The 25,345-nt window shown below is 44.9% G+C and overlaps 1 protein-coding gene across 1 annotated transcript; it reads right to left on the bottom strand.

Moving 5' to 3' along the window:
- Positions 1 to 696: 696 nt before the first annotated feature.
- LOC126520917 (uncharacterized) lies at positions 697 to 23,189 on the bottom strand. Its single transcript, XM_072286696.1, has 3 exons — positions 20,522 to 23,189; positions 15,192 to 19,401; positions 697 to 7,818 (listed from the first exon to the last, which is right to left on the bottom strand). Exons 2-3 carry the CDS (start codon positions 19,371 to 19,373, stop codon positions 6,649 to 6,651), a joined length of 5,352 nt encoding a protein of 1,783 aa, XP_072142797.1. The 5' UTR covers positions 19,374 to 19,401; positions 20,522 to 23,189; the 3' UTR covers positions 697 to 6,648.
- Positions 23,190 to 25,345: the final 2,156 nt, after the last annotated feature.

Here is a 25,345-nt window from a genome sequence, read left to right as displayed (position 1 = left end):
AACGCCAGCAACGCACCGTGCGTAGCAGTCAAACCAGACAATACACTGCACAGGCAGCAAGTTGTATTTGGTTTAAGAACTACTGAGTAAAACACAAAAAGTGTCCTACGCCTAGAAACAGACGCAAGACCCCCGTATGTCAGATGCTAAGCGCGCTTCGGCCGCATATGCAGCTTTCGTAATTTTTGCAACAATCGGTCACATTACTTCGCTTGGTGTTGACGCGAACACTGGTAACTAGCACTGTGTAAAAGTGCTAAAACACCTGTCAGTCATGTAACCAACTTCCCCTGCGCCAGATATGGAAAGTGCGAAATGTGTGGCTTGGTCTTGATAACGGACAAACTGCATGCGAACGTAATCGTGTTGCATGCATTCATACAATGCTACTACATAAAATTGATTTTGGACATACGTTGATATTCAGATAGAACGGATGTGGTGTTATAATTTCATCGCCTTCTCAATATAACTAGGTTCTCGGTTGTGATATGCACAGCTACGGATGCGCTCAAATAAGATCAGCGCGTCCCATTTGTCCTTAGTATATTTTAGCACAACACACTATCTACGGCACGCACGTTCACGAGCGTTTAGCATTTCCGCACTCGTTCGATGTGCAGGAGGCTTTTCCTCAGCGCATCTGGAGTGCGCAGAAAAGCCACCTTAACAGGAGAAATGACACCATGGCCAAACTCGGAGAGAAAAATGCGTTTATTAAATATCAGGAAGCACTCTCCTTATTAGCCAAACATCCTAAATGGCGAAGATGCATATTTCTTTTTCTTGGTGTACAATGAAATGATGGAGTTTTTCCAATGCATATTTAGAAATATGATGGGTGCAAAAGTTTCAAAAGTATGTATGATAAAACTCTGAGAAATGTGAGACTTCTACTAAAGACACGCAATACCATCAGTGAATGACAAGACATTAATACAAGGTCTTTTATGCCATCAACAATTTCTTGTAACCAACCAAACTTGAGTAAGCAAGGGCAGTATGATTACACCATGCATCCAGTAAACGTACATGTCAAGAATCTTTCCATTAAAGTGTTACGAGTAGTCCATACGCAATTAGGTTAACATGTCATAAAATAAGTATAAATGTATACAAGAGTAACAATCTTTCCCAACCAATCGTAAAGTGATGGGCACTTTTTCAAATGCCAGAAAAGGCTTAATATGATGTAATCCACTGCACACAGGACAAACAGCCATAATGGATTACACATAGTGCTGACGTGTTACTTGAGAAAGTTTTAGAGAAAACTAATAAAAATAAATATGTTTAAAAAATTAAATTCTGAGGTCTAACCCCGATTTGATTATGTGGCACGCCACAGTGGGGGGTCTCCGGATTAGTTTTGGCCACCTGGGGTTCTTGAACGTGCACCCAATGCACAGTACACAGGTGTCTGCATTTTGCCCCAATCAAATTTGACCACTGTGGCCAGCATTCGATCCCGTGATCTCAAGCTTAACAATGCAATGCCCTAGCCACTAAGCAACATCGGCTGGCAAAAATAATTATTTCGTGTGTGGAAAACATGGTATACTTCATACCCCTTAAAAGTGGTAAACGCTATGACTGATAAGAGAGATAAGTGATAAGACAACATGACTACAATGTCAAGCATATGCACATAGGCTGATGGTCAGCCCATTACGTGCTGTGGCGTGTTTGTTTTTGTTAAAACAATGCAATCTTCTCAGCAGGCGCAAGGTTCACCTAACCCAAGAAACCATCAAGGCCAAAAGAAATGCACACTTGGGAGATATCCGTGTTGGTACCCTTTTGAATGCTTTTTCAGAGAATGAATTACCATTTCTTAGGCATGGCAGTTGATATCGCTTCACTTTGGTGCAACTGTTTACTGCCATGACAGTGCACTTGTGGTGATAATGGCCTTCTGTGCATATTTCGCACGCTTTACCGAATAAGACTTGGTTGTAAGCACTATGTTTCCTTCCCTCTCTGGCTGTTTGTCCTGTGCTTTCTAAACTGCAGAGTGAATTATACCATACCAGCAACCTCAAATATGTACTTTCATAATAAACATGATACTCTTGGAAAAACCTCATTGTGCAGCATGTAGGCAAGTCTGCTCTTTTACTTCTTCACACATCAGCCACCCAGGTTCTGTCCCTCATGGTTCACTGCCATTGCAGCACCAAAATTGGTTGCATTTGTAATGGTTTACAGCCAAGAAATGTTTTGCAAAAAGAAAGTAGTTACAAGCAGCCAATCGTGGTCATCCCAACATGCATCCCGCCTCTCAATAGCAAGCTGCGCAAATCCTGCATGGATTGGCATAGTCTGCTTTGCATCCACTTTGCGACCACTTTGCACATGGCTGGAAGAGGATGGGACTCCCAGATGATCAGCTCCAGCGACACTTTGCAATCAAGTCTGCATGTTTGAACACAAGCTCAGTGGTGAGCATACGTTTAACAAGGTTGGCAGTCTCAATACTTGGTGTGTATTCTGTCCTTCCAGCTGACTTCTTAAATACAAGCACTGTTTCAGCATTTGTGCTTCATGCACAATTTACGCTTGATATTTTTTGTTAACAGTACTCTGTTAGTTATATTCAGTGCCTCCATCATATATAAAATATTGTGGACAACGGTTATGAAAAGGGGACTTTGCCAAAAGCTTCTCTCCAAGTATTCGGGCCCGTTCATCATTCTCAAATGCTTGAGTAAAGTGACCTATGCCATTGCTAAAGTGACGGTTGATAACCGCCGTTCATGCAAGACGCAAGTTGTACACGTCAGGACTCACTCGGTGAGCTTCGTCTGCCCCGGAAGAAAATGTAACGCTGCACCGGAGGAGTGTGGAAGAGAAAGAAGATGTGGTGCAAGGTTTTTGGAGTGATCGGCTGTTTTGGACCATCCCATGTCTTAAAAATTATGGGGTTTTACGTGCCAAAACCACTTTCTGATTATGAGGCACGCCGTAGTGGGGGACTCCGGAAATTTCGACCACCTGGGGTTCTTTAACGTGCACCTAAATCTAAGTACACGGGTGTTTTCGCATTTCGCCCCCATCGAAATGCGGCCGTCCCATGTCTTCTCTACCTTTTTCACTGTAAATAAATCCATTATACATTTGTAACAATATTAAAGGGACCCTGAACCACCCCTTGGGCTTGGTGAAATAACATAGTCTGCGGGTAGCATATGCTGTTGTGAACATCTCAGCCAAGTTCTGCTGTCGTAAACGGTCTGTGGAACTCACAAGTGGAGCGCGAAGTCACCTTTTTCTCAAACACTCTCGTTTCAAAAACCCCATGCTCCTCGCTCTTTTCTGTGTGCTCTATTTCATCAAAAAGCACACTCCAATACGCGGCGGCTATTGGTCGCTGCGCTCGGCTACACCGTGGCCGCCGCGAGGGGCCGTCACGAGTCCAGTGGCTAAGCGCACTGCGGCTCTCTGAGGACAGCCGCGTTTGGCTTACGTTTAGGGCGGTATAGGCACCAAATTGGAAATTTGAATTGCGCACCTCGGTGACGTCTCTGCCGTAGCCTTCGCAGTGCAAGGCATTGGAGGAGGAAGGGGAGCACAGCTGAGGCAGTGTTTGATTGCCTATAACTCCGCTTCTGCTGAACGCATTCAAGTACTTTTTGTGGCAAAGTGGTTCTGAAATAGCCTATCTTCACTTCAAATGTCTTTCTCCACTTCGATAAAAAGTGGTTCAGGGCCCTTTTAATGTATCACATCGAATGACGTTTTTCTCTGCACAACGGTCAGAAGTCTGCCTTTGCCAGATGCTCTAATTTGGCAAGCTTAAAACTATTTGCAGCAACAGTTGTTACGGGTTTTTTCCTGCCTTGGAATAATGCTGCAAAATGATGGTTATGATTGAAATGAGCCACAAGCTGAAAAAAAAAAAAAAATCCCACACAAATTCGGTGTTCGATTTCGGATGCACTGGATGCCAGCTGAACATGCTACCACAGTTATGCCAGCCATTTCAAATGTATCACATGGAACTACAGAGCAACTCATATGAAGAAAACGGGCAATAAAGCCAGAGAAAGCGTAGGAGAAACTAATTCTCATGTTTAGTTGAAACATAGAAATAACGAGGCAAATGGAAATGAAAGTAGGCAAAAAGATAACTTGCCGCTGGTTGCAGCCAAACCCACATTTCCTACAATATGTGTGCAGGGCTTTACCAATTAAGTTACTGCAGTGGCCATCGTCCCGGACACTTTCTAGGGTATTTGTGCTTGCGTACAAGATTAGACGTGCTAGCCAGCACCTTCGACGGCCATGGCAGCAGATGTGGAACATGATTTTGTTGTAACTAACAAAAATTGAGCCCTTGAGATCCCCTTATTTTTCTCGCACATAGCATAACGGTATTCCTGGCACCAAGGCTTCACTTATAGGATGGCACATCTCATGCTGAGGAATCCCCACTACAGATTGGTCCAGTCTTTAGACAAGACTGGTAGATGGCTACAGCTGTATAATGCCAGCTGCCATGCAGTGCCACACACCCAAGCCTTGCAATGTGCCTGTTTGTACTCTTTGTGTTTGCAAGGTAAATACCTTCAGCAGACACTGACAATGGCTCCTCCGCACAAAGCACGTATTGCAGCAGAAGATGCAAAGTGCAAAACCTAGATTTAAGACTGCAGTGAGAACCTCCAAGTCATCAGACCACATAAACCATGAAAAGGAAAACTTTCCTGGCATTGTGCAAGCCCTTCTAGTATTCCAAATGCAGAACACATAAATCAATAAAAAGAAGTTATCAGTGCACTTTCCTTGTTTATCGTACAACCAACAAGAGAATGCAGCTACCACCTGTCCTCAACCAGCCATGTGTTTCTAGCTCTTCCAAATGACCAACCACTCCTCATATTGGAGGCAAGTAAATGCAACAAAGTTGATGCAAGAGGACACACACACCACTGAGGCTTCAGTTTTCACCATGAGTGAATTGAAGAGGAACTGGCACTGCCTTGACAATGCGTCAAGATAGTAAGTGTGAAACAGTTTCACATACTTTTACTTATAAAACACAGCACTCGAACGTTCTACAGCTACCTCATAGTGCCAAGTTAGACTAGCTTATTTTCTGTGTACTCCTCCCAGGAACATAAGCAATCAGAAAGACGGCCATATATTCTTTTTTTTTCCATATCATAAGCTTTCCATTTATAGACCAAAAATAAAGCACAAGGAAAATTAACTGCAAGCTCTTCTGCAAGGACCCAAGGTTCAACAAAAGAATGAGTTGTGCAGTATGCGCACAGTATACATGAACTTCACAAGTATGAGGAAGCTGCTTCACTGCACTGTCAGTACAGTTCACAAGCCACAGGACATGTGATAACCTTGCTAACCTTGCTCTATTTGCACAGGTCAAAGCCAGGCAAGGCCTATCATACAATTTAGACTTTTTTTAAACCACTAACACATCTCATTTTAAAGGAGTATTGACATGAAATTCTCAGCTTGTCATATTTTTCCATTAACTATAGAGCCAAACTCCTTAAAACCCAGAAAGAATGCTAGTAAGCATCAGAGCACTCTAAATCATTTACTATAGTACTTATTTCTATGAATCACTTTAGGTTTTGCTACTCTAGAGATGGATGCATCATGATATGTTGCCTCACTCCATGTTTGCAATCGCTACAATTCCCACGCACAAGTGCAGTTACAAGAAATGCAGCACTCTTGCTTACTTCTCCTTGAGTTATGACACCGTGCGTAGCCTTATTGCTGAAGTGTGTGGTGCTTTCTACAACTTCAAAATATCTCAGTACCCTTTCAACGCCAGTAATGTTTCCTGTTGTTTGTGCTACTTCCAGTGCTTATACAGGGAAAAACATAGGGAAGGCGGGAGATGGAAATTCAAAACAATGAGCAAAACGAGAACAAGGTAAAAGCAAGAGCCAACATTTCGACAAGTGGACTCGTCTTTTTCAAGGCGAAGTATGCTTTCCACAGCACAGTACATATATAGGTATGGTTCTTCTAAAGGGGAGAAGGGGTGAGGCAGGTGGGTGAGGCAACGACCAAGTGCTTTTGCAAGTTCGACAAAGGAATATCCAAGGTTTACCTGAAATGTTGCCTGTGCATTTGCTTCATTCGACAGATCATCTAATAAGCAACTTTGATGTGCAACACCTGTTATTATTGCCTGAAGTTTTAAGCAACTAACACTAAAATCACAAACAATTTGCACTAATTTCTATACTTAAGCGGAAAACAGCATTGAGGAACTAAACATTCAACATAAATAAAAGTGCCTTCCTCTACTGACATTTCTTGACAAAAAACGATTTTCCATTTTGTACGGAGGCCTCTATAGCACAAACTCTCATTTCCATAGATGCCCCATCAAGTCTACAGCACAGGCCTGCTGAAATGACCCACCACTAGTTCAGCTGTTTTACAGTACTAATCTAACACACAAGGCACACATTGATCAGCTCATCAGCGTCCAAAATGTATTCCCGGCACAAGTTCTCCAACTCTAAATATCAGGTATTGTGTCGCAGTTGGGAGGTATTGCTCAAGCATGTGACAATCAGTGTATGGCCACACCAAACACAGCCGTAAATTATCAATCTTAAAAATGTACATAACAAAACCATGAGCCACTTTCCTTCAACATCATTAATGCTGGCGCCGGGAAGTGGTCTTCAATACTCTGCCAGAAATTTTACGCTGCACCTTGTCTTTGGATGATGCATGCTCACTTCGTGGCCTTTTTTTGCCTGCACTACTCTTTCTGGTTGCACGAGCTGCCTTTTCAGTGGTGGTTTCTGAGAGCCCCTTTTCAGAAGGGCTCAAAGAATCCTCTTTCTTCTCCCCTTCATCCTCACCATCATCTTCATCAGGAAGACTGTTTAGCTCAGCCAGAGACACCACACAGTTGGGATCTTCTCTCTCGAATTTCCCCTGCACAACAGAGCTCTCCACACCTTCAGTGCCTTGTGCACTGACAGTATCATTGAAGCACTTTTCACCTGTCTTTACCACAAGAACAGCTGTAGCAGCATGACCAACTTGTCCCCCACTACCAAGACTATGTCTTGCTACAGCCACTGAAGACATCTCTACACCAGCTACTGCATCGGTCCCATCCGTCTTCTCTTCCTTCTCTGATGGCTCATCTGTCTGGAGCTTGTGGGAAAGGCGGTGTTGCAACATCTTGACATACGAAAGAAAGATTTTGTGGCACACCGTGCACGAGAAAGTCATGAAATTCGGTGGAGACTGGTTGGCCCCACAAGGTTGGTCCTTGACTGCAGCTGCCTGAGCTCCAATCAGTTCCACCTGCTTTGACTGGTTTCTAAGCATGTTGATGACTGAATTCTCAACTGGCTCTTTAAGGGACATGTTTGTAGCGGCAGGGCAATCTGCTCTCTCAAGAGAATGAGAATCATCTGCGCCAGTTGTCCTTTGTCTAATCACGGCTTCATTGCCGTCTTCATTTCGCTTATTCTTCTTTTTCTTCAAAAGGCATGCTTCGCGAATGTGCTTTCGGTAGTTGGAGAGGTGGACAAACGGGTGAAGGCAATATGGGCAGGTGTGCTCCTGTGCATTGCGTTTGATCTCATGCTTATGGTGACCACTGCGCCCAGATATATATGATGGTTCTTCTCGTTTGGGTTTGCCACGTGCTGCAGCCAGATTCTTACTTTCAAACTCTTTTGGCTGCACATTGTAGAGTGGCTGATCTGCGGTACCACTACTAGCCGCTCCACTAGGAGCTGCTTGTTCCATGCTGGAAGCGTTGGGAAGGCACTCAAGGGCAGTCGTGTGTGTTTCGTTAAGGAAAAGGATTCAAGGAAGAATTCACGCTGTGTATGCCTGTATTCCTCACAGATCTCGTGAGAAACTTCGCTTGAAAAAGCTTTCCCTTCTACACGACAGCCCTAGATCGTTTATGGCCTTCTGTCCATCTAACTCCTTATGGTTTTCTTTCGAGCTGACCAGGTCAATAAAACTTCGCTCAAGTGTGCAGTTCAGGTATTACTAGCATTAATGGTTCCTGCGATACCTAGTCCAAGCGCACATGGCCGACGAAGCCGACAGTTGGTAACGGGTTGAGAGTAGTTGGCGGCCAATTTAGTCAGCCAGAAAAGCGTTTACGTCCGTTTGTCCGCACCTGCTGTCCTTGCTGCCTGAAGGTTGGCCACAGTAGCAGCGCAGAAGACTCAATGCCTTTGAGGTAAAGCTTGACGATGCAGCAGTTAGCCACAGGTCGGAGTGCGAGGCTGGGGCAGTCGTGTTTGTAACTGCTAAATATGAAGCCACGGTCGTTACCTCCTAAACTCACGATCACTTTCGAACAGTTCACAGAGCACGCACCGGGAATGCCAACGGTAGCGGTAGCACACTTCAGTAAGCAGATAAACAAACGGCACGCGATTAACTCCTTGTAAATGTGCAAATCGTTCGGCTTAATGTAAAAAAATATCTTTTTTCTTATAAGTTAACTAAAATAATTATTAAAATTTTAACTACCTTTCGCTGCACACGGCGGCAGGAACGGTGGCTTAGCGACCGAAACTGCGGACCATTGACAGCGGAGAGGCGGAGACAGCGGCTGTTTTAAACGTTGTTTGTTTGTTTACATGCATGAGAAATGTTTCATGCGTTTCTTTTTCGTGCATTGAGGAAGGAAATATTGGTTTCATGTTTGTGCGTATTTCATAAACTTCCTCATGTACGTAGATTCAGCTGACACGTTAAGTCCAAATGTTAAAACAAATAGGTGGTGTATGCTGCTGGTTCTTCCAATTAGTACAGTGAAAAAAAAAAAAAGAAGAAAGGTCCATTAAGTAAAACCTCAGCGTATCATAAACATAACGGCCTGTTCTTACCCTAGGTGTAAAACGTGCAAAACGCCGTCGACATTGCGTATACATTAAAAGCTGCAAGTAATCATATGCTCACAAAATTAAATGTAGTTTTACACGTACTTAATGTCGCTTATATGCTGGAATACTAATTACGCCACAAACAATGTGGTGGCAAGACAGAAGAGACAATAAATTAAATTAAATTATGGGGTTTTACGTGCCAAAACCACTTTCTGATTATGAGGCACGCCGTAGTGGAGGACTCCGGAAATTTCGACCACCTGGGGTTCTTTAACGTGCACCTAAATCTAAGTACACGGGTGTTTTCGCATTTCGCCCCCATCGAAATGCGGCCGCCGTGGCCGGGATTCAATGTTAGATTGAATGGGTATCTTACGAACACAGCCAAGAAACTTTCCAAGGGAGTTGGTGAGCATTTCAACCTGTCTGGTCACACTAATTAACTTAAAAGTACTTTTTCGCTCTCCGAGAGACATAAGATATTGAGTCGTATCTAATACACAGTTATAAAGTCAACAGACTGCAACCAAAAGCATATATTTCTTAAGAAAGCTCTAAAGGATTTATACACATTACACTTATGGCAAGAATGTAAGTGGGAGCGATTAACTTTTGTAATTTTACATCTCGTCAGTAGAGAACTAAAAGGTACATCCCCCGCTTCACTTCTTTTTTTCAAATATTTTTTTCTGACACATCATTTCCTAAAAATTGTTTTAAACTGGTTTATCTGCATCTCCAATTGAATTTTACTGTGTCCCACTTGCACTTTCACCCCCCCCCCCCGCCCCAATTTCTATTTTACATTAACGCAAAAGCCTTAGATGTCTCGTTTATTTATTTATTTATTTATTTATTTATTTATTTATTTACGTATACTGCAGCCCAATATAGGGCTATAGCAGGAGTGTACATTACACATTGAAACACACACATACACAAAAAGATGAATGAGCAAAAAGAAGTGCTTTGAATGTTAGCAAAGTGCTTACCAGTGGTGGCTATAAAATCATTTAGTGATAGTGAACAAATGTTACCGGGTAGAGAATTCCAAAGCTATATTGTACATTAAAAAAAAACTGTACTTGAATGTGTCAGTACGAGCATAAATAGGTGTTCAAGGCCTGGGAGCTATGGGTACAACTTGCGTTAGTCAATGTAGTTCACTAGGGTTGAGGATTGGTCGAGTTCGTATTGTATTCTAAAACTGGTACAGTGCAACATGGAAAGGAAGAAACAAGCCGAGCCGGCCACATGCTTCCTTACTTTCCTTCATCAGCGCTCTGTTCTTTCATCTGGCCAGCCCGGCTTGTTTCTTCCTTTCTATGTTGCGATGTACCAGTTTTAGTTAGTAAACGTGATAAAGTTACAATCAGAAAGACCAAAGGTGGAGTTATTAATTGCATATAAAAGTTTCAAGGCTTCAATGCAATAATGCGAAAGTAATGGCTCAATGTTCAAAGATTGTTGAGCCTGTCTTGGTGAGAAGCTGTGGCTGTAATTTTGGCAAATGAAATGGATAGATTTTTGTTTAATGTTATTGAGCGAACTTATTTAACATTGTTTGTAGGGGAACCAAATGACAGATGCATATTCTAGAATAGGGCAAATTAACGTTTTCTATAGCAGCAGCTTAGTATCGCTGCGGGTCTTAGCTGAAGTTGGCTCAAATAACCTAATTTTTTTTTCGAGCTTTCCAGTTTACATATTTGATGTGTTCAGACCAAGAAAGATGTTCTGTTAGAATGACACCAAAGTATTTATATTGAGACACTCTTTTAAGTTGAATGCCATTCAGAGAATAATGGAACGAGAGCTCTATCTATTCGCAAATGACATCACGACTGTTTTACTACAGTTGATGCTCATTTGCCACATTTTACACCAAGCGCAGAAAGACATAAGGGATTGGGCAAGACGGTGATGGTCATCAATGGATTTAATAGATTCATATAATACACAGTCATCTGCATAAAGTCAGATTTTAGTTGAGGTGCTACGAGGTAAGTCATTAATACATATTAGAAATCATAAAGGACCTAATAAAGATCCCTGAGGAACGCCTGACGTTATGTCAACAGGAGTTGATTTCACCTAGTTAAAAGAAACAAATTGTGAGTGACAATGAAGAAAAAATGAAGAAAACTGACTATCCAAGAAAGTGCCAAGAAATAAGAGAGGGATTATTGAATATGGTGTTTAATTTTACCAGTAGTTTAGAATGAATCCCAGAGTCAAAAGCTTTAGAAAAGTCAATAAAGAGTCAACGAGTCGAAAAATCGAATGTCCGGCATTATGGCACCAAAAGTCTGTATAGGAAGTCGAACCCTTGACCTTTGATGGAAGTCGAAGCCATGACCTGTTCTATTAATTAAGGAAAGTTAATTAGGACCTACAACCTTTGGTGTTGGTTAAGGTGAATTAGGCCATCAATTTCTTAATAAGAAAGCATAAGCCGAGGCAAAGAAGGGTCATCATGACCTGTGGTGTTAATTATGACAGTTAATTAAGAGAGTTAATTAAGGTACTTGGATATATGGGCAAACCCACTTGGAGATATGGGCAGACCAGCCACATCTCCAAGTTGGATTCCAATTGACTTCGTGAAGGTCGAGAGTCAAACCTACAACATTGATGTTAAGGCAAAGTGAAATCAGGCACAGTTAATTAAGATAGAGTTAATTAAGGCAGTCAAACCCACGATATCTTGCGGGAGAAAACAAGTGATAGGAAGTAACAACGCATCCGAATAAAGATGTCAAGTAATGTAATGAATGTCTCAAGAGCGCGCAGGCTTTCGCTTTCATCCTATTTAGCGTATGCTAAAGTGGTTGCCTATTTTCTTCCTCACTTTTATTGCTAGGTTTTCAACTCTCCAAGGCCCGTCATTCCTTATGTCCAGTTATGTACAAAAACAAAGTGCACTGGGTTGATGGCACCCAAGTACATTTGAGCATTTCCTTTTTCTTTTCTCTCTTTTCACCCTATACTTGGAAGAGCCAGCAGCACCCACCCTCTCTTCCACTTCATCACAACTAGCCCCCACCTCCTCTTTTTTTACCATTTCGACTTCCCTCATCCTAATATATTTGCACCCCCCAACTTTGCTCCCCCGGCGAGGAACACCGAGCTATATGAACGGTGTCAAGGGAAGTAGTTGTTGCCTTGACAATGAGTCCATTTTTCGTAATGTTGGCTCCAAAGGCATCCCTTGTTCAACATCTGCAGATTTCTTCAAGTGTCCATCTTCTACTGTGCCTTCATCCTGTTCGGATTACTGCTCCGTTATTTCTCCACCGCAACAGCCCAGCATGAATTCCACCCTGCTGCATCATATCTGCACAGGGTCATCCCAGCTCAAACCCTAGTTTGGCAGCATAAAAATCTGTCGTCAGTACTACCATGCATGTGTCCTGTGAGGCTAACAACATGAGATGCTGCTTATGAGTCCTAGGCTTTTTTTAACCCTTTCAGTGCCACTGATGTACCAGTACACTCTCCAGCTGGATGTGCACAGTAACACGAAGTTGGCAAGCTCCGAGATAGTTTCACCATCTGTTGTATATTTCTAGAAGCATATTTTCTTTTCTCACTAGATTTGCTCAGTCTCGGTTTTTATTAGTGCGCTGCAGAATGCACCCCTTCGTGGGCATAGTTGTGTCACGCAGAGCGTGCATCTGCCGATTGAAGAGGTGGCTCCCAGACTTTGGGCGCCACAACCATGGCGATTTTCCATTAAAATATTTGCATTATAGCGCAAGTCTTGCTTCTTTCTGCCATCTGTCATATGTTTACAGCAGTTTTTTTTTTTCCCTGACATGGCAACGCTATCATGGAAGCATGCGTGTCAGAACGAAACTATATAGGAGATTGAAAACGGAGATAGGAATGTGAGGACTGTACTAAGAATGCATTTGCCATTATCTGTGCCATTTTTTCCCCTTCTGAATAACCAAAAATGAACCATAGTGTTCATTTGATAATATCCAAGAAAAGGAACTGGCACTGAAAGGGTTGGTGGACTGACATGCTACAATGGGTGACTATGTTTTTCAGCGGGGCCACCGTTTGTCCAGGACAGGTATGCTTCAGCTCTTGATTATCTGTGGTGCTTGGCTTACACGCGATTAATGAAACTTTCCTTTGTCATGTTAGAGTTAACAAAGCACAGACTAATAGACAATGTTCTCTCTCATTCATTGTCCTTGCTTGCCTCATTCACTGGTCTCCGTGATGTTCATAAGCTGTAATACATCAAAATAAGGCTCATGTGAAGACCTTAGCTGGGGCAACACAACCAGAAGGCCAGCTTGGATCAAGTACTTTAGATGGTGCAAAAGTGTATGAATAAGGTAATGCAGAAGGAGAAGTGACTGGCAAAACCTAGGAAGTGTATAAGGGCCTTATGGTTGTTTCAGAGCTCTTTGGGATAAGGAGAAGCCAGTTACACCAACAAGTAAAGGTTAATAATTGGACCATTGCATTATGAAAACTGCCCCAATAAGATATAACAAATAAAATCCAAATGGCTGAAGTGAGGATGACATGGACCTGCATCCTCTGTGGAAGGGGCACATGTAAGGAAAGGGGTGAAAGTATGAAATGAACACATATGTTGTTCACACCCACTTTCTGTGAGGTGCAAACCAATTGTAAAAATTGCACTGTATACATGAGAATCCCACGCATCTCTGAATGAATGTATGGCAGAAATAAAATCTAAGCACAAACACACACACACACACATTTGCATGAAGAGAGCTTGTTTTACAGATCAACAGTTTCATAACTACCGCTTTTGCTAACAAGAACAGAAGCATGGCACAAATGTTAAACTGAATTGAATGAGTGAACTTGCGGTGGAACATCGAGAGCACCAGTAAGAATATTTTACATGTGTTCAGGAATAATTGAAATGTCACCCCCTTTTTTTCAGCATACACAACGCAACTCGGCGAAAACATTTTAAGCCCTGGATGATGCACAGGATGTCGCAGGACTACTGGCCCTACTACAGGCAAGTCTTGTGCAGGGATACTGGAGGTCACTGAGATCACTGTAAACACAGTGATGTCAGCACCAGTAAAGCACTCCAGGAGATTGCAGCCGTACCGCCATGCTGCATCGGCAACAGCCCATTGCACGTCAGTAGTTGCACCAGCCCCCACGGCTTCTGCTACAAGTGTGCAGGGCTAGGAGATTTACCAATTAGCTGTCCAATCAATAAAGTAACGCCCTACTCTTGACTGAGTTATTACTCAAGGTATCAGTTGAATTCAGGCGAGCCAAGCAAAATGAGTCACATGTGCCCACTTAAAGTTCCATGTGCATTTGTATTTGCCTGCTTGTTTTCAGGTGGCTTTTTCTCATTGCACCTAAAGCATGCAGAAAAGCCATCTCAACAGGAGTTAAAAATATAGGTCAATGAAAAGGGCATAGAGACTACATATTCAGACTGGAAAATGCCGTTTATTATACGTCACAAAATATTTTCCCTTGATTTGCCAAACATCGGTATAGTAGCGAAGTATAAAACATTGATTCTTTCATAGCGTTTTTTTTTACTTTTCATAATTACAATAAAATATTGGCTGACTTTTCCAAGGCACATTTGGGAGTACGACTGGCGTGTGTACAATTCGTCTGAAAAATATGAGAATTCTACTGAAAGATACGCAATATGGTCAGCTAATGGCAAGGCACAGATACAAGTTCTCTCAACTTGTGAACAGTGTTTGCTAAGTTGTCACATTTACGCTCTGTAAGTAATCAAACAACAATCTCTCGTACACAACAATAAAGCGCACGATTACACTATGAATCCAATAAGTGTGTCAGTTATCGTCCACACGGAAAGCTTATGAGCACACTGTTTCACAATTAAATAAACATGTAATCATACATCAGGCTGCACAAAAAAAGGACACTTAAACATTCAACATAAATAAAAATGCTCCTATTTACAAGCATTTCTTGACATTAAATCATTTTTAGCTTGTAAACATAACAGCACAAACTAATGTATTCATAACTGCTCCATAAATCCTCTGAGATACATGTGACACACCACTGTTGAGCAGCCTTAAAATCATTTAGCACGCAAGGCACACAATCACCAAGTGTGTCAGCTTCTGAAAAGTCTTCTTGAGCACAAGTTTTCTCATTCTGAAAAACAGATCTTGTGTCAAACTTTGGGAGGTATTGCTCCGACATGTGATGAAAGGCTAATGGCTGCATCATATGCAGCCACGAATCACTGGTAAAAAAAAAAAGAAGAGAGAAAGGAAAAGAACCTTGAGCACAATTTGGTTCCCTTCAACACCATTATTGCTTGTCCCGGGATGTAGTCTTAGATGCCCTGCCAGAGAGTCTGCGCATTCCGCGCCGCACCTTCTCCTTAGCAGATGGCTTGCTCCCATTCTCACTTGCTGGGCTCTTCTTGCCAGTACCAGTTTTCTTGGCTGTAACTGTTGGCTTGGTTTCAGTGTTTGCTTCTGAAAGTGCCACTTCAACAGGGCTGGGGGATTCCTTGGTTTCCTCCCCTTCAGCTGCATCCTCACCATCATCTTCATCAGGAAGACTGTCCAGCTCAGCCAGAGAAACAGCATAGTTGTGCTCTTCTCTCTTCAGCTCCTCCTCGAGGGCATCGTTCTCAACACCTTCACCGCCTCGCACACCTACAAGAATTTCATCGAAGCGCTGATCTTCATCTGTTTTCACAATTGAAGTAGATGTAGAAGAATGAATGCGATCACTCCGTCGTACATTATCTAAACCCTGTCCTGCATCATCAGCTGAAGGCATTTCTACATCGTGGGAATCCGGTGCATCAGGAACATCTGCCTTCTCCTCCTTTACTGATGGCTCATCTGTCTGAAGCTTGTGAGAAAGGCGGTGCTGTAGCATCTTGACATACGAGAGGAAGATCTTGTGGCACACCGGGCATGAGAAAGTCATGAAGTTAGGCGAGGAATGATTGGCCCCACCGGGTTGATCCTTAACTGCAGCTGCCTTGGCTCCAATCAGTTCTACCTGTTTTGACTGGTTCCTAAGCAGATTGATGACTGAATTTTCAATGCGTCCCTTGAAGGACATGGTAATAGTAGAAGGACCATCAGCTCTGTCCACAAGAGAACGAGACTCGTCTGAGCCAGCTGTCTTCGCACTGAACACGGACTCATTGCCGTCTCCATTCTGCTTGGCCTTCTTCTTTAAAAGGCACACTTCACGGAGGTGCTTTCTGTAGTTAGAGAGATAGGCAAATGAGTGAAGGCAGTAGGGGCAGGTGTGCTCCTGTGAGTGGGGTCTGATATCTGGCTTGTGGTCAACGTCACATGCTTCAGAGGTGGCGTCATCCAAACGTTCTTTTCCTCTAAGCCTGCGTGGTGGTGCAGCCAGCACTTTATTTTCAGGTTCTTTTGTCTGCAGAGTGCTGGGTGGTGCATTTACAGGACAGCTGCTAGGAGACCAAGATGTCCCACTGGGGCAGCTGGGGGCTGCCCGCTCTATGGAAGCATTGGCAAGAAGTTCAAGACCACTTGTATCTGCTTCTTCAGGAAAGGTCACTGAACTTAACAAGCCAGAACTGGCAGTTTCAGTGCTTTCCTTTTTCATGTCTGTGTCATCCTGCACAGGTTCTGTGCATGTTTGAATTTCACTTGAAGTGCTTTCCTTTCTAGAGATCTTCGCAGCCTTTCGTCGCTTTACAACCTTTTGTCCAGCCACTTTTTTGTTGGGACAAATATCTCTGAGGTGTTTTTTCAAGCTGGCCAGATATGTAAAGCTTCGCTTGCAGGTGCTGCATGTGTGAGAATTTACAAGAGTAGACGAAGCACCACCAGTGGCATTACTGGCTGCAGCAGTCTTGCTTCTCAGGACTCTTCTACCCTCACCAAATATTGGAGATGGTGCCTGCTCAATGTCTGCAAACTCAAATTGATCACTTTCAGCTTTGACCTCTTCGCATGAGTCTTCTCGAAGCTGTGGCAAGACATCATCTTTAATAGATGATTCAGGTACACTGGGAGGCATTTCATTCGTCTTTTCCACGACTAGTGCAGCCTCATGTGTGTGGTTGCTGGTTGCACTGACAACTAATTCTTCAGGACTAGATTGTTGCATATTATCAGAGTCATGCACAACAGCTGTGTCCAACTGTACAGCACATGTGTCCGATTCTTCCACTTTTTCAGTATCTGCACCTGCACTTTCAACAGCAGTGCCAAGTACAATTGTTTCATGTTCACCTCCTGCATATTGTGAAACAGAAACATCATCATCTGTCTTTTCTGTGTGTCCTGTACTTTCAACTTGCTTAACCGCATCTTCCTGCTTTTCAACAGAAGATTTGTCATCTTCAACAACCATGTCTGGGACAGATTGGGCAGGAGTGTTTCCAGAATGCATCTTCAAATCCAGGGCCTGCTCATCATTCTGAGGTGAGCAGACCCCTGCCTTAGCACGTTTAGCCTCTGCAAAGGGACTCTCAGAAATGTGTGGCCTCTTCTTTCCTTTTCCTTGGACTTCTCTGCTAGTCACGCTAAGCTGCCTCACAGAGCATCCAAGGCGGCTATGCACACTGTAACCCCTAGTTAGCTGCTTCTGAAAGCCTGAGTTGGTGCCACAGTCCAGGATGTGCTGGTGGAGGTCAACACGAGAAGTGAAGCTTGAGCTGCACTTTGTGCAGACAAGGTTCTCCTGTGCTGAAACTGGGTCAGCTCTCATTGTGGCTGTGTTGCTCTGGAGGAACCCGACAGGACTCGTGAATGTCCAGCACAATTCAGGGGGCACTTCGTTTTCTCCTTCTACTTCCACATGAGTACAAACAACATTTGGGTGATTGTTGATCTTATGTTCATCAATGGCCTTCCTTGAACTAAATTTTGATGCGCACACTGAGCATATAAAGGTCACAGGGATGTTGCGTCCTATCACATTCTCTCCAGCCTTCTGCGACCTAAAATTAGCAACACCATTGCTCTTTTGAGGCCAGCTGTGGTCCTGCTGCGAACCTCCCAGGAAGATACTCTCTGTTTCTTCGCTGTTGTCTGAGCCATCATTAGACATTCCATGGTTGCTAGATGGAACACGGTTTGAGTAAATCTGCATCATTTGGGTGATATCAAAAGCAGCCGGAAAGTTATGAATGCTGTACTGAACAGTCGCCTTCTCACTCTTCTCTTCTGGAAAGGCACATGGATCGTGCTTTATGTTGAGCTGTGTAGACTTCCCATCCAGGTGGTAGAGCAGGTTTTCAGAGATGCGATGAGCAATTGTCATGTAGAATTCTTCCTCAGACAGTTCCTTTACAGCTGGCTTCGCTGACCGAGATCGGACAGATATTGGCTCTTTCCGTGGCTGCAGGGAACGGGTCCGTTTCTCTTGCTGCACTGCTGCATGGGCAGATATCTTATGCTGGCGTAAACTTATAAATGTGGTGAACCTACGCTTACAGATGCTGCAGAGGTACTTGTTTTCAGACTCACAGCCTTTTACACGCTTTCGCCTGAAGACAGCATGTGCTTCCGGTGGCTTGCATCCTTTTGATCCCTCGATGGGAGCTCGATGTGTGGCCCTGTGTTTCTTTAACTGCCCTTCCTCTAGAAAGAACTTGGAACAGAACTCGCATGGGTAGTAATGCTCAGGATGGTGCTTCCTGAGATGCTTCTGAAGGTGCACACCATGGTCAAATGAAGCTGCACAAAATGAACAAGGAAAAGGCAAGTCCGAGCTCTCATGAATCTTTTCATGGCGCCGTCGGTTCGCTGGATTCGGGAAGCTCTTGTCACAATGCTTGCAGAAAAATTGCTTCTCTCCTGAATGGACGGACTGGTGACGAACAAGGTTTTGACGGTGAGTGAATGTCATTTCACAGTGGCCACAACTGAAGCCTTTCTGGCCATTATCATCCACGTGGCTGCTCACATGTGCTTTTAATTCATCTCTTACATCAAAGAGAGCGGAACACAGGTGGCAACGATACAGCCCTAAAAACTTCGACTCACCTAAAGCTGTGCCCAGCAAGGAGTCGCTTTCTTCCCGCAATTGACGCACAAGATTAAGATTGATATTACAGTTTGTGATGTCTGCTTCTGACAGGTACTTGTAGTTAACGTGCGTCCTGAGAAAGTGTCTCTTGAGGCTGAAAGCATGCTGGTAGGTTCCTGTGCAGACGTCACACTTGAACTGCTTCTTGCCTTGTCGGGCATTTACAGTCACAATATGGAAGCTCTGGACCTGGAACTGGAACTCACCATCGCGGATCTCATTCAGTGGCTCATGCCCATCATCAACATCAGTGTTGTCATCGGTGTTGTCCTGGGAGACTTCACCCATTTCATCATCATGCTTAGGAGATCCTTCGCTGCTGGGAGAGCCCGAGGACTGGTCAGTGGCTTCCTCACTCTCAGTGCTGTGGCCAGATCTACTGTCTTGCTGTGGATCGTCCACGTCTTCTTCCTCCTCGTGGTCCATCTTGATGGGCCCCTGTCGTCGTCTTACGGCTTCCATTCAGCTTCGCGCTTCATCACTCAACAGCCTGTAAAGAGAACAAAACAAGTTATCACTTTATGGAGCAGCGGATTTACATAGACAAACTCATTCCCGCTGTGAAACGTGAAATACGCGGTTCTAAAGCGGCTTTCGTTACGCTGTCCCTTGGCCGCGACGATTTGATTGTACTGACCCTGTGTCGAAAAAAAACAAAAACGGTAGCTTGCAGAACACATCGCGCACAAGAGCCGAAGAATTTACAATTCCGAGCGCGGTCAAGCACGACTACAGAATTCTGCAGATAATGACTCGCATCAAAACAGCACATAATGATAACATGGCCGCGCGGAGCAGGAAACCAACGCCGAAAGCTGAGGTGACCGTCGGAGAAAAAGCACGGTGCATTCAACATTCACGACACGTGCCTGCACGGGCGCTAGCCCAGCTTCTTACACCGACGCAGAGCGGAGCAGCACACGAGGACAGCACTGAGCTTTGCAGACGCCTTCTCTTTTATCAGCAATTGAATCGCCGACAAGACCGCAGCAGTTCGCAAAATGGTTGCTAGACCAGCACGAGACGCTACAATAACATCACCTACGCGTTGTTCATATCTAGACCTACCGATTCCGACGTACTAAGCGTGAAATCATTGACTTTCTGCACGACGCCAATGTACACGACCCGTAAATTACCCTACTTACGATAAGTCACGTAGGCATCATCAAAGGCTGTCGTAGTAGACGCGAGTGCACAGCTCGTGTGTGTTTGGACTAGCTGCCGTTACTTCAGTTTTTAATGGAGCCGATTCAATTGCAGAAGTCATCTGCGCGTTTTGAGGGAACAACATATGCGGGCCGTGTTAAGCAGCGCGAACGCGTTTATCCACCGACACGTTCTCGTTCCAAAATCGGCCATTATAGCGAGACGGGCAGTTTCCTTTAGAACCACGACCCGAGACCCGCTCTCAACCGACGATTCCACGCAGCCTACACCTACAAGTTCCTTCACTTGGCAATCAGCAAAAGTCGCTCTCCCCGAACTCGGACTTGCTGTCGGTAACGTTAGCGGTGCACCAGCCACAAACAGACGTGCCACTTGTTGCAGAGGAAAAGCAGCAACGGTAAGTTGGGCTTCACGGCACCACCTTTCGAATGATCACTCACCAAAGCAGTCGCGGGATTCGCTGAAAATCCCTCCGAGTATGCTGCACAACCGTCGTACCACATCCTCGTTGGTCTCACAGTGTTCGGGCGACACTTTTCGACGTCGGAAGAGGTTATTTTGCACCAAACAACCCGTTTCCGAAGCGGGACAAGCCTGGACTCGCGGCGTTCCGACACATACGACGGGAGAAGCGAACTCTCGTCATCCAATGAGATGGCGCCGTCCACATGCCGGACCAGGTCCATTGGTGGCGCTCGGGGTAGGGGAGCTTGGGAGCTTGCTCCACTGCGCGGCCATCTCCTCCGTGCTAGCTGCAACTTCGCGGTGTGCGCGCGCTAGCTCCGCGCTAGCGGGCGAGTCGCTACCGCCTGAAACCGGGCTAAAAGGAAATCATTTCGTCCGCGAATAAAAGTCGATGCGCAGCCTAGATTCCGTGGCGGCGGCGTTGCCTCTCGCGCCTGGAGCGGCCATCGTGTCGTCGCTGTGTGTATCAGTGCGCATACGTATACGGTGCTGCCGTGTGCGCACTTCACGAACAGCTGTGACAGCTAAGGTGTCTGCCCCTGCGAACCAGCGACCGCTCATCGCCGCCCGTTACTGCGCGCTCCAAGCTGCTCCGACTCCCGCGGGGTCAAAACAGGTGCACTCGATCGGTCTGGTGGTGCGTGTTCTGAGACAGGCGCCATGCATTCAGAATTGTGTTTTTGCGAGTGCACAGATGGAGAACCTCTGCCATTTTTTCCTCGGCTCTTTATGAAGTCATTCGATCTTGGCCTTGCCAGAGGAAGAAGCACTTGCGTGACGTACTCGGCAAATGTCGCGGCGATCAATCGAACTTATAAGGCGTTCCATGTGCTTTTGCGACAGTATATACATTGCGCTTAATAGAATGAGCAGGGCCATTCTACTACCATATATTACATATGCTTTCAATAAGCATGTTGGGACGTCGTGCGCGTACGTGTGCACCAATTAACACCGCTCCTTTTTTTTTTTTTTTTCGCCGGTGTTGCTACGCTATACCATTTGGTCCTATACGGTCTTGTATATTGCTTACTGTATAGTGCTGTGGTGTAGTCAGAAATTTTTCTCACTGCGGGGGGGGGGGGGGGGGGGGGGGGGCGCCGACTTCACTGGGAGGAAGGGGAGGCGAGGCGAGCGACGTGCCCGGTGTGCCACCCCCTGGCTGCGCCACTGTTGTTTACTAACTGCATACATGTAGCGTCGTGTCATGACTCAACATATAAGTTAATCGAGGAAAGTGACACTGTAACTTTCGCCACACTCGCAGGGGTGGACAGTAGTATATGTGATAGCAGAAATGAAGTTATATCTTTTAGAATAAGTACTGCTAGTAAGAAAAATACAAACTCCAAAATAAATATTTTGTGTAGTGCACGTACGTATACCACCCGTTCTGTCGAAGAAACAAAAAGATCGCTAATGCATATAATTATATGTATATACGCGTGTCCCGCACAGTACGTCATTGTATTTCGTGGTTTCCAACGGTTTTGCAATATGCGATAAGCCTCAAACAAAGAGCGTGCGTTATCTGCCGTACCTTCACCCACTCACCCTTCCCCCCGATCGCGTTTACTACCGTACACGCCGTACAGCAGCACATAATAGACATGGCTCCTTTCGCCCGTATTTTTCACGCTATGTTCTGAAGTGGGTTGTGTATTCTGTACAGGTTTACGGCAGCAATAAGTGCACGGGGCATCCGCACACGGCTTGGTTCAATAAAGGCAGGTGAACATGCAGAGAGTATAACTGCAGGCGCATGCCCCGAAGGAAAATTGCTCACATATATGCAGTAATCAAGCGAGCTGCATGGGAGGAATAATTTGACTTAATTGTGGACACACTCATGCTTCGCCTTAAAAAAGAAATAATCATGAGCATACGTTTTCGACCCTGCTGCAGAAACGACTTCGATATCGAATACTACTCGACCCTCGATTGACTGTGGTCCGGACGCCTCACGGCTTTGGCGCTGCGCTGCTCAGCCCGAGGGCGCGGGATCAAACCCCGGCCGCATTTCGACGAGGTTCGAAATGCAAAGACGCCCGTGTACTGTGCATTGGATGCGCATTAAATAACTCCAGGTAGTTCAAATTAATCCGGAGCCCCCCACTACGGCTTGCCACATAATCATATCGTGGTTTCGGCGCGTATGACCGCGCAGATTTAAAAAATACAAATAAGGAAATCGTAGGACGAGTTGCTTGCGCTGTTGATTGTCCTTTGCCATCGTCACAGGGAATTCAGACTATTGTAGTGCGGACAGAAGTCACGATCTTTTCAGACTTTGACTCTCTATTTCCAAACGAGTATTTCGCGAAAGCAACGTGCACTTTCTGGTGTATTTGAATATATACATAAATAGTCGCGATGATGTTTCTTGCTTATATCTGCAGCGCACTTTTCTGGGAAAATTCGAATTAAGAGACCCTCTTATATTAATTCTGCCATGCCTCTGGCGACGTGTCACGAAGGAGGCGACATCACTGCCACGTGCGATTCCCTCATGCATGGCGCAGATTACTGCGTATTTTCTCTTAGCTTCATTTGCTTGAGCGCGAAACGAATTAATGATTACTTCTCTCGTGTGCAGAGCAGCAGCCCGCAGCGTACGTTGTAGCTCAGGCCGACCTCTCTGCTTATCCCGTAATAAATGATATCTCTCTCCTCAGCGTTTAGACACCGAAGACAGTTCAAGACGCGCGCCAATCGCATCAGTTTCGTGATTGTAGCAGATGTCCCGTGTGACGTCACGGAAATCGGAAGTAAAGAAATTGGTGTTGTTAACGCAGTGTCATTGCACTTCTCCGCATTCGGCTCGGCTGTCGCTTCTCTGCAATGCTCTCTGGGAACAGTGGGCCCGTCACTCCGGTTGAGCGCTGTACAGCAGCCATGCGATCGATGCTGTACAGCGGTATTCGATGTAATTAGTAACCTAATTGTCAAAGTGCGGTAGACAATATCTTTTTTAATGTCAGTAATGCATTGTGTAACTTATGATAAAGAAAAATTGACCCGCTGGTATTAAAAAAAAATTATCGCCCGTATGATGGATTAGTTCAGATAATGACGACTGATTTGAAAATATAAATAAATAAATAAATAAGGAGCATGGTAACCCTGCTTATAATTGCAGTTTTTATACCAGGTGGGTGTGCTTTCTTTTTTTTTTTTTTAGACTGGACATAATCTTTAAACATTGCCTTAGGTAATTAGCATAATTCTAGACCTTGAACTGGGTTACTATAAGTGACATTACTTGCAAGAAAAATTGAGATGCATTGTTGACTGTAATTAACAACGATGCACTAATTACATTCTTCACTAATATTTTAGGGCACATACTGCAATTTACGCATTGTAGCCGGTAATTTCGCAAGGAGTATCCACTTGTAACGAATTTTCAGGATAATACCAGTTTCGAGATGTGCATTCCCAAAGCGCGCGACGAAAAAGAAACATTGGGGGTTTTACGTGCCCCAACTGCGACGTGATCGTAAGGCTCGCCGTAATGGGGTACTGCGGATTAATTTTCACCCCCTAGGTTCTTTTCTTTCTCTGCCCCACGGATGCGCGGGCATTTTTTGCACCGCAGTTGTGCCCCCGTCGGCACCCGCGTGCTCGCAACGCAAGGGCGCCACGGCGGGGTACACTAAATACACGCGCCGTATGGCTGCCCCGTTATTTTTTTTTTCGTGCTTCAGCGATTGAGTAGCAAGAAGAACAGCACACTTTTGCCGCAAGTTTGATGGCGCATATATGAAATCACCGGCTACAATTAGCAAATAGCAATATGTGCCGTAAAGTAATTAATTAAAAAATTATGCAGATCTCACGCACCGTGGGAATCGATGCAAGCGAAGCTTTCTGCGCTCTTTGTTTTGATTGACGATAATTAGCGGTGATGTTGACGGCGAACGTTTAATTTCTTCAACGTTTTGTCCAGCACTAGAGTGGTGAGTCGATGTTAAACGTTACCCTGCGTGCACCACTGCTGCTAGTCTGCGTAGTACACAAAACACAGAGGCAGAGGTGTTTGCTTGAGGCGCTGTTGTGTGCCATATTTCATAACCTCTGAGAGGGTTGAGCATTGCCATTGCCTCGCATGGCGCATCGCATCGTCGCAGAAGCTTTAAACTGGAATTGGATTATGGAGCTGTACGTGCCAAAACCACAATATGATTATGAGGCAGGCCGTAGTGGCGCACTCCGGATTAATTTTGGCACCGTGGTGTTCTTTAATGTGTCCTTAAATCAAAGTGCGCGAGCGTTTTTTATTTCGCCCCTGTCGAAATGCGGCTGCCTCGGTCAACTCCGCGACCTCGAGCAATGCCATAGCCGCAAAGCTATCGCGGCGGGCACAGAAGTGTTGATTTGACGTGCGACCGCTTCCATGGTGTCGCCTGGACCCTGCGGTGCGCTTCAATTAATGCGGCTCTGCTTCTGCACGCCCTGCGTAAGTTGCCCGCTTGACATATTTGCGTGGTTTTATTTTTCAGAAATAGCAGAAACGCACCGCCCCATACCTTGAACTTAAGTTTATCCAGCGTTTCCTTGCCTTCTCACGTCACCTCCCCCCGCTCCCTTGCATATGTATGGGAACTGCGAGCGAAGAGCAGCAAGGCTGTTTCGCGACTGCGGCGGTTCTACCCATTATCTGTCTCCTCTCTTCCATTCTATCTAGCTTCCGTCTGGGCTGGGCTTGTACTTTGGTATAAAGATAAGCGCCTGCGGGGGGGGGGGTCACTGATAATTGCAGCTGTCAAGAGGCTAATGTGGCGACGACCCGGGAGCTC

Source organism: Dermacentor andersoni, chromosome 3, assembly GCF_023375885.2.
Source record: "Dermacentor andersoni chromosome 3, qqDerAnde1_hic_scaffold, whole genome shotgun sequence".
Lineage (NCBI taxonomy): Eukaryota > Metazoa > Arthropoda > Arachnida > Ixodida > Ixodidae > Dermacentor > Dermacentor andersoni.
The sequence above is the reverse complement of the archived record's forward strand: the minus strand, read 5'-3'. Positions and strand labels throughout refer to the sequence as shown.

Coding starts and splice junctions, on each gene's coding strand:
- LOC126520917 (XM_072286696.1), bottom strand. CDS start 19,373: ATGGAAGCCGTAAGACGACGACAGGGGCCCATCAAGATGGACCACGAG. Junction 7,819..15,191: donor CTACATCCCGGGACAAGCAA/TAATGGTGTTGA, acceptor CTTCCTTGAATC/CTTTTCCTTAACGAAACACA.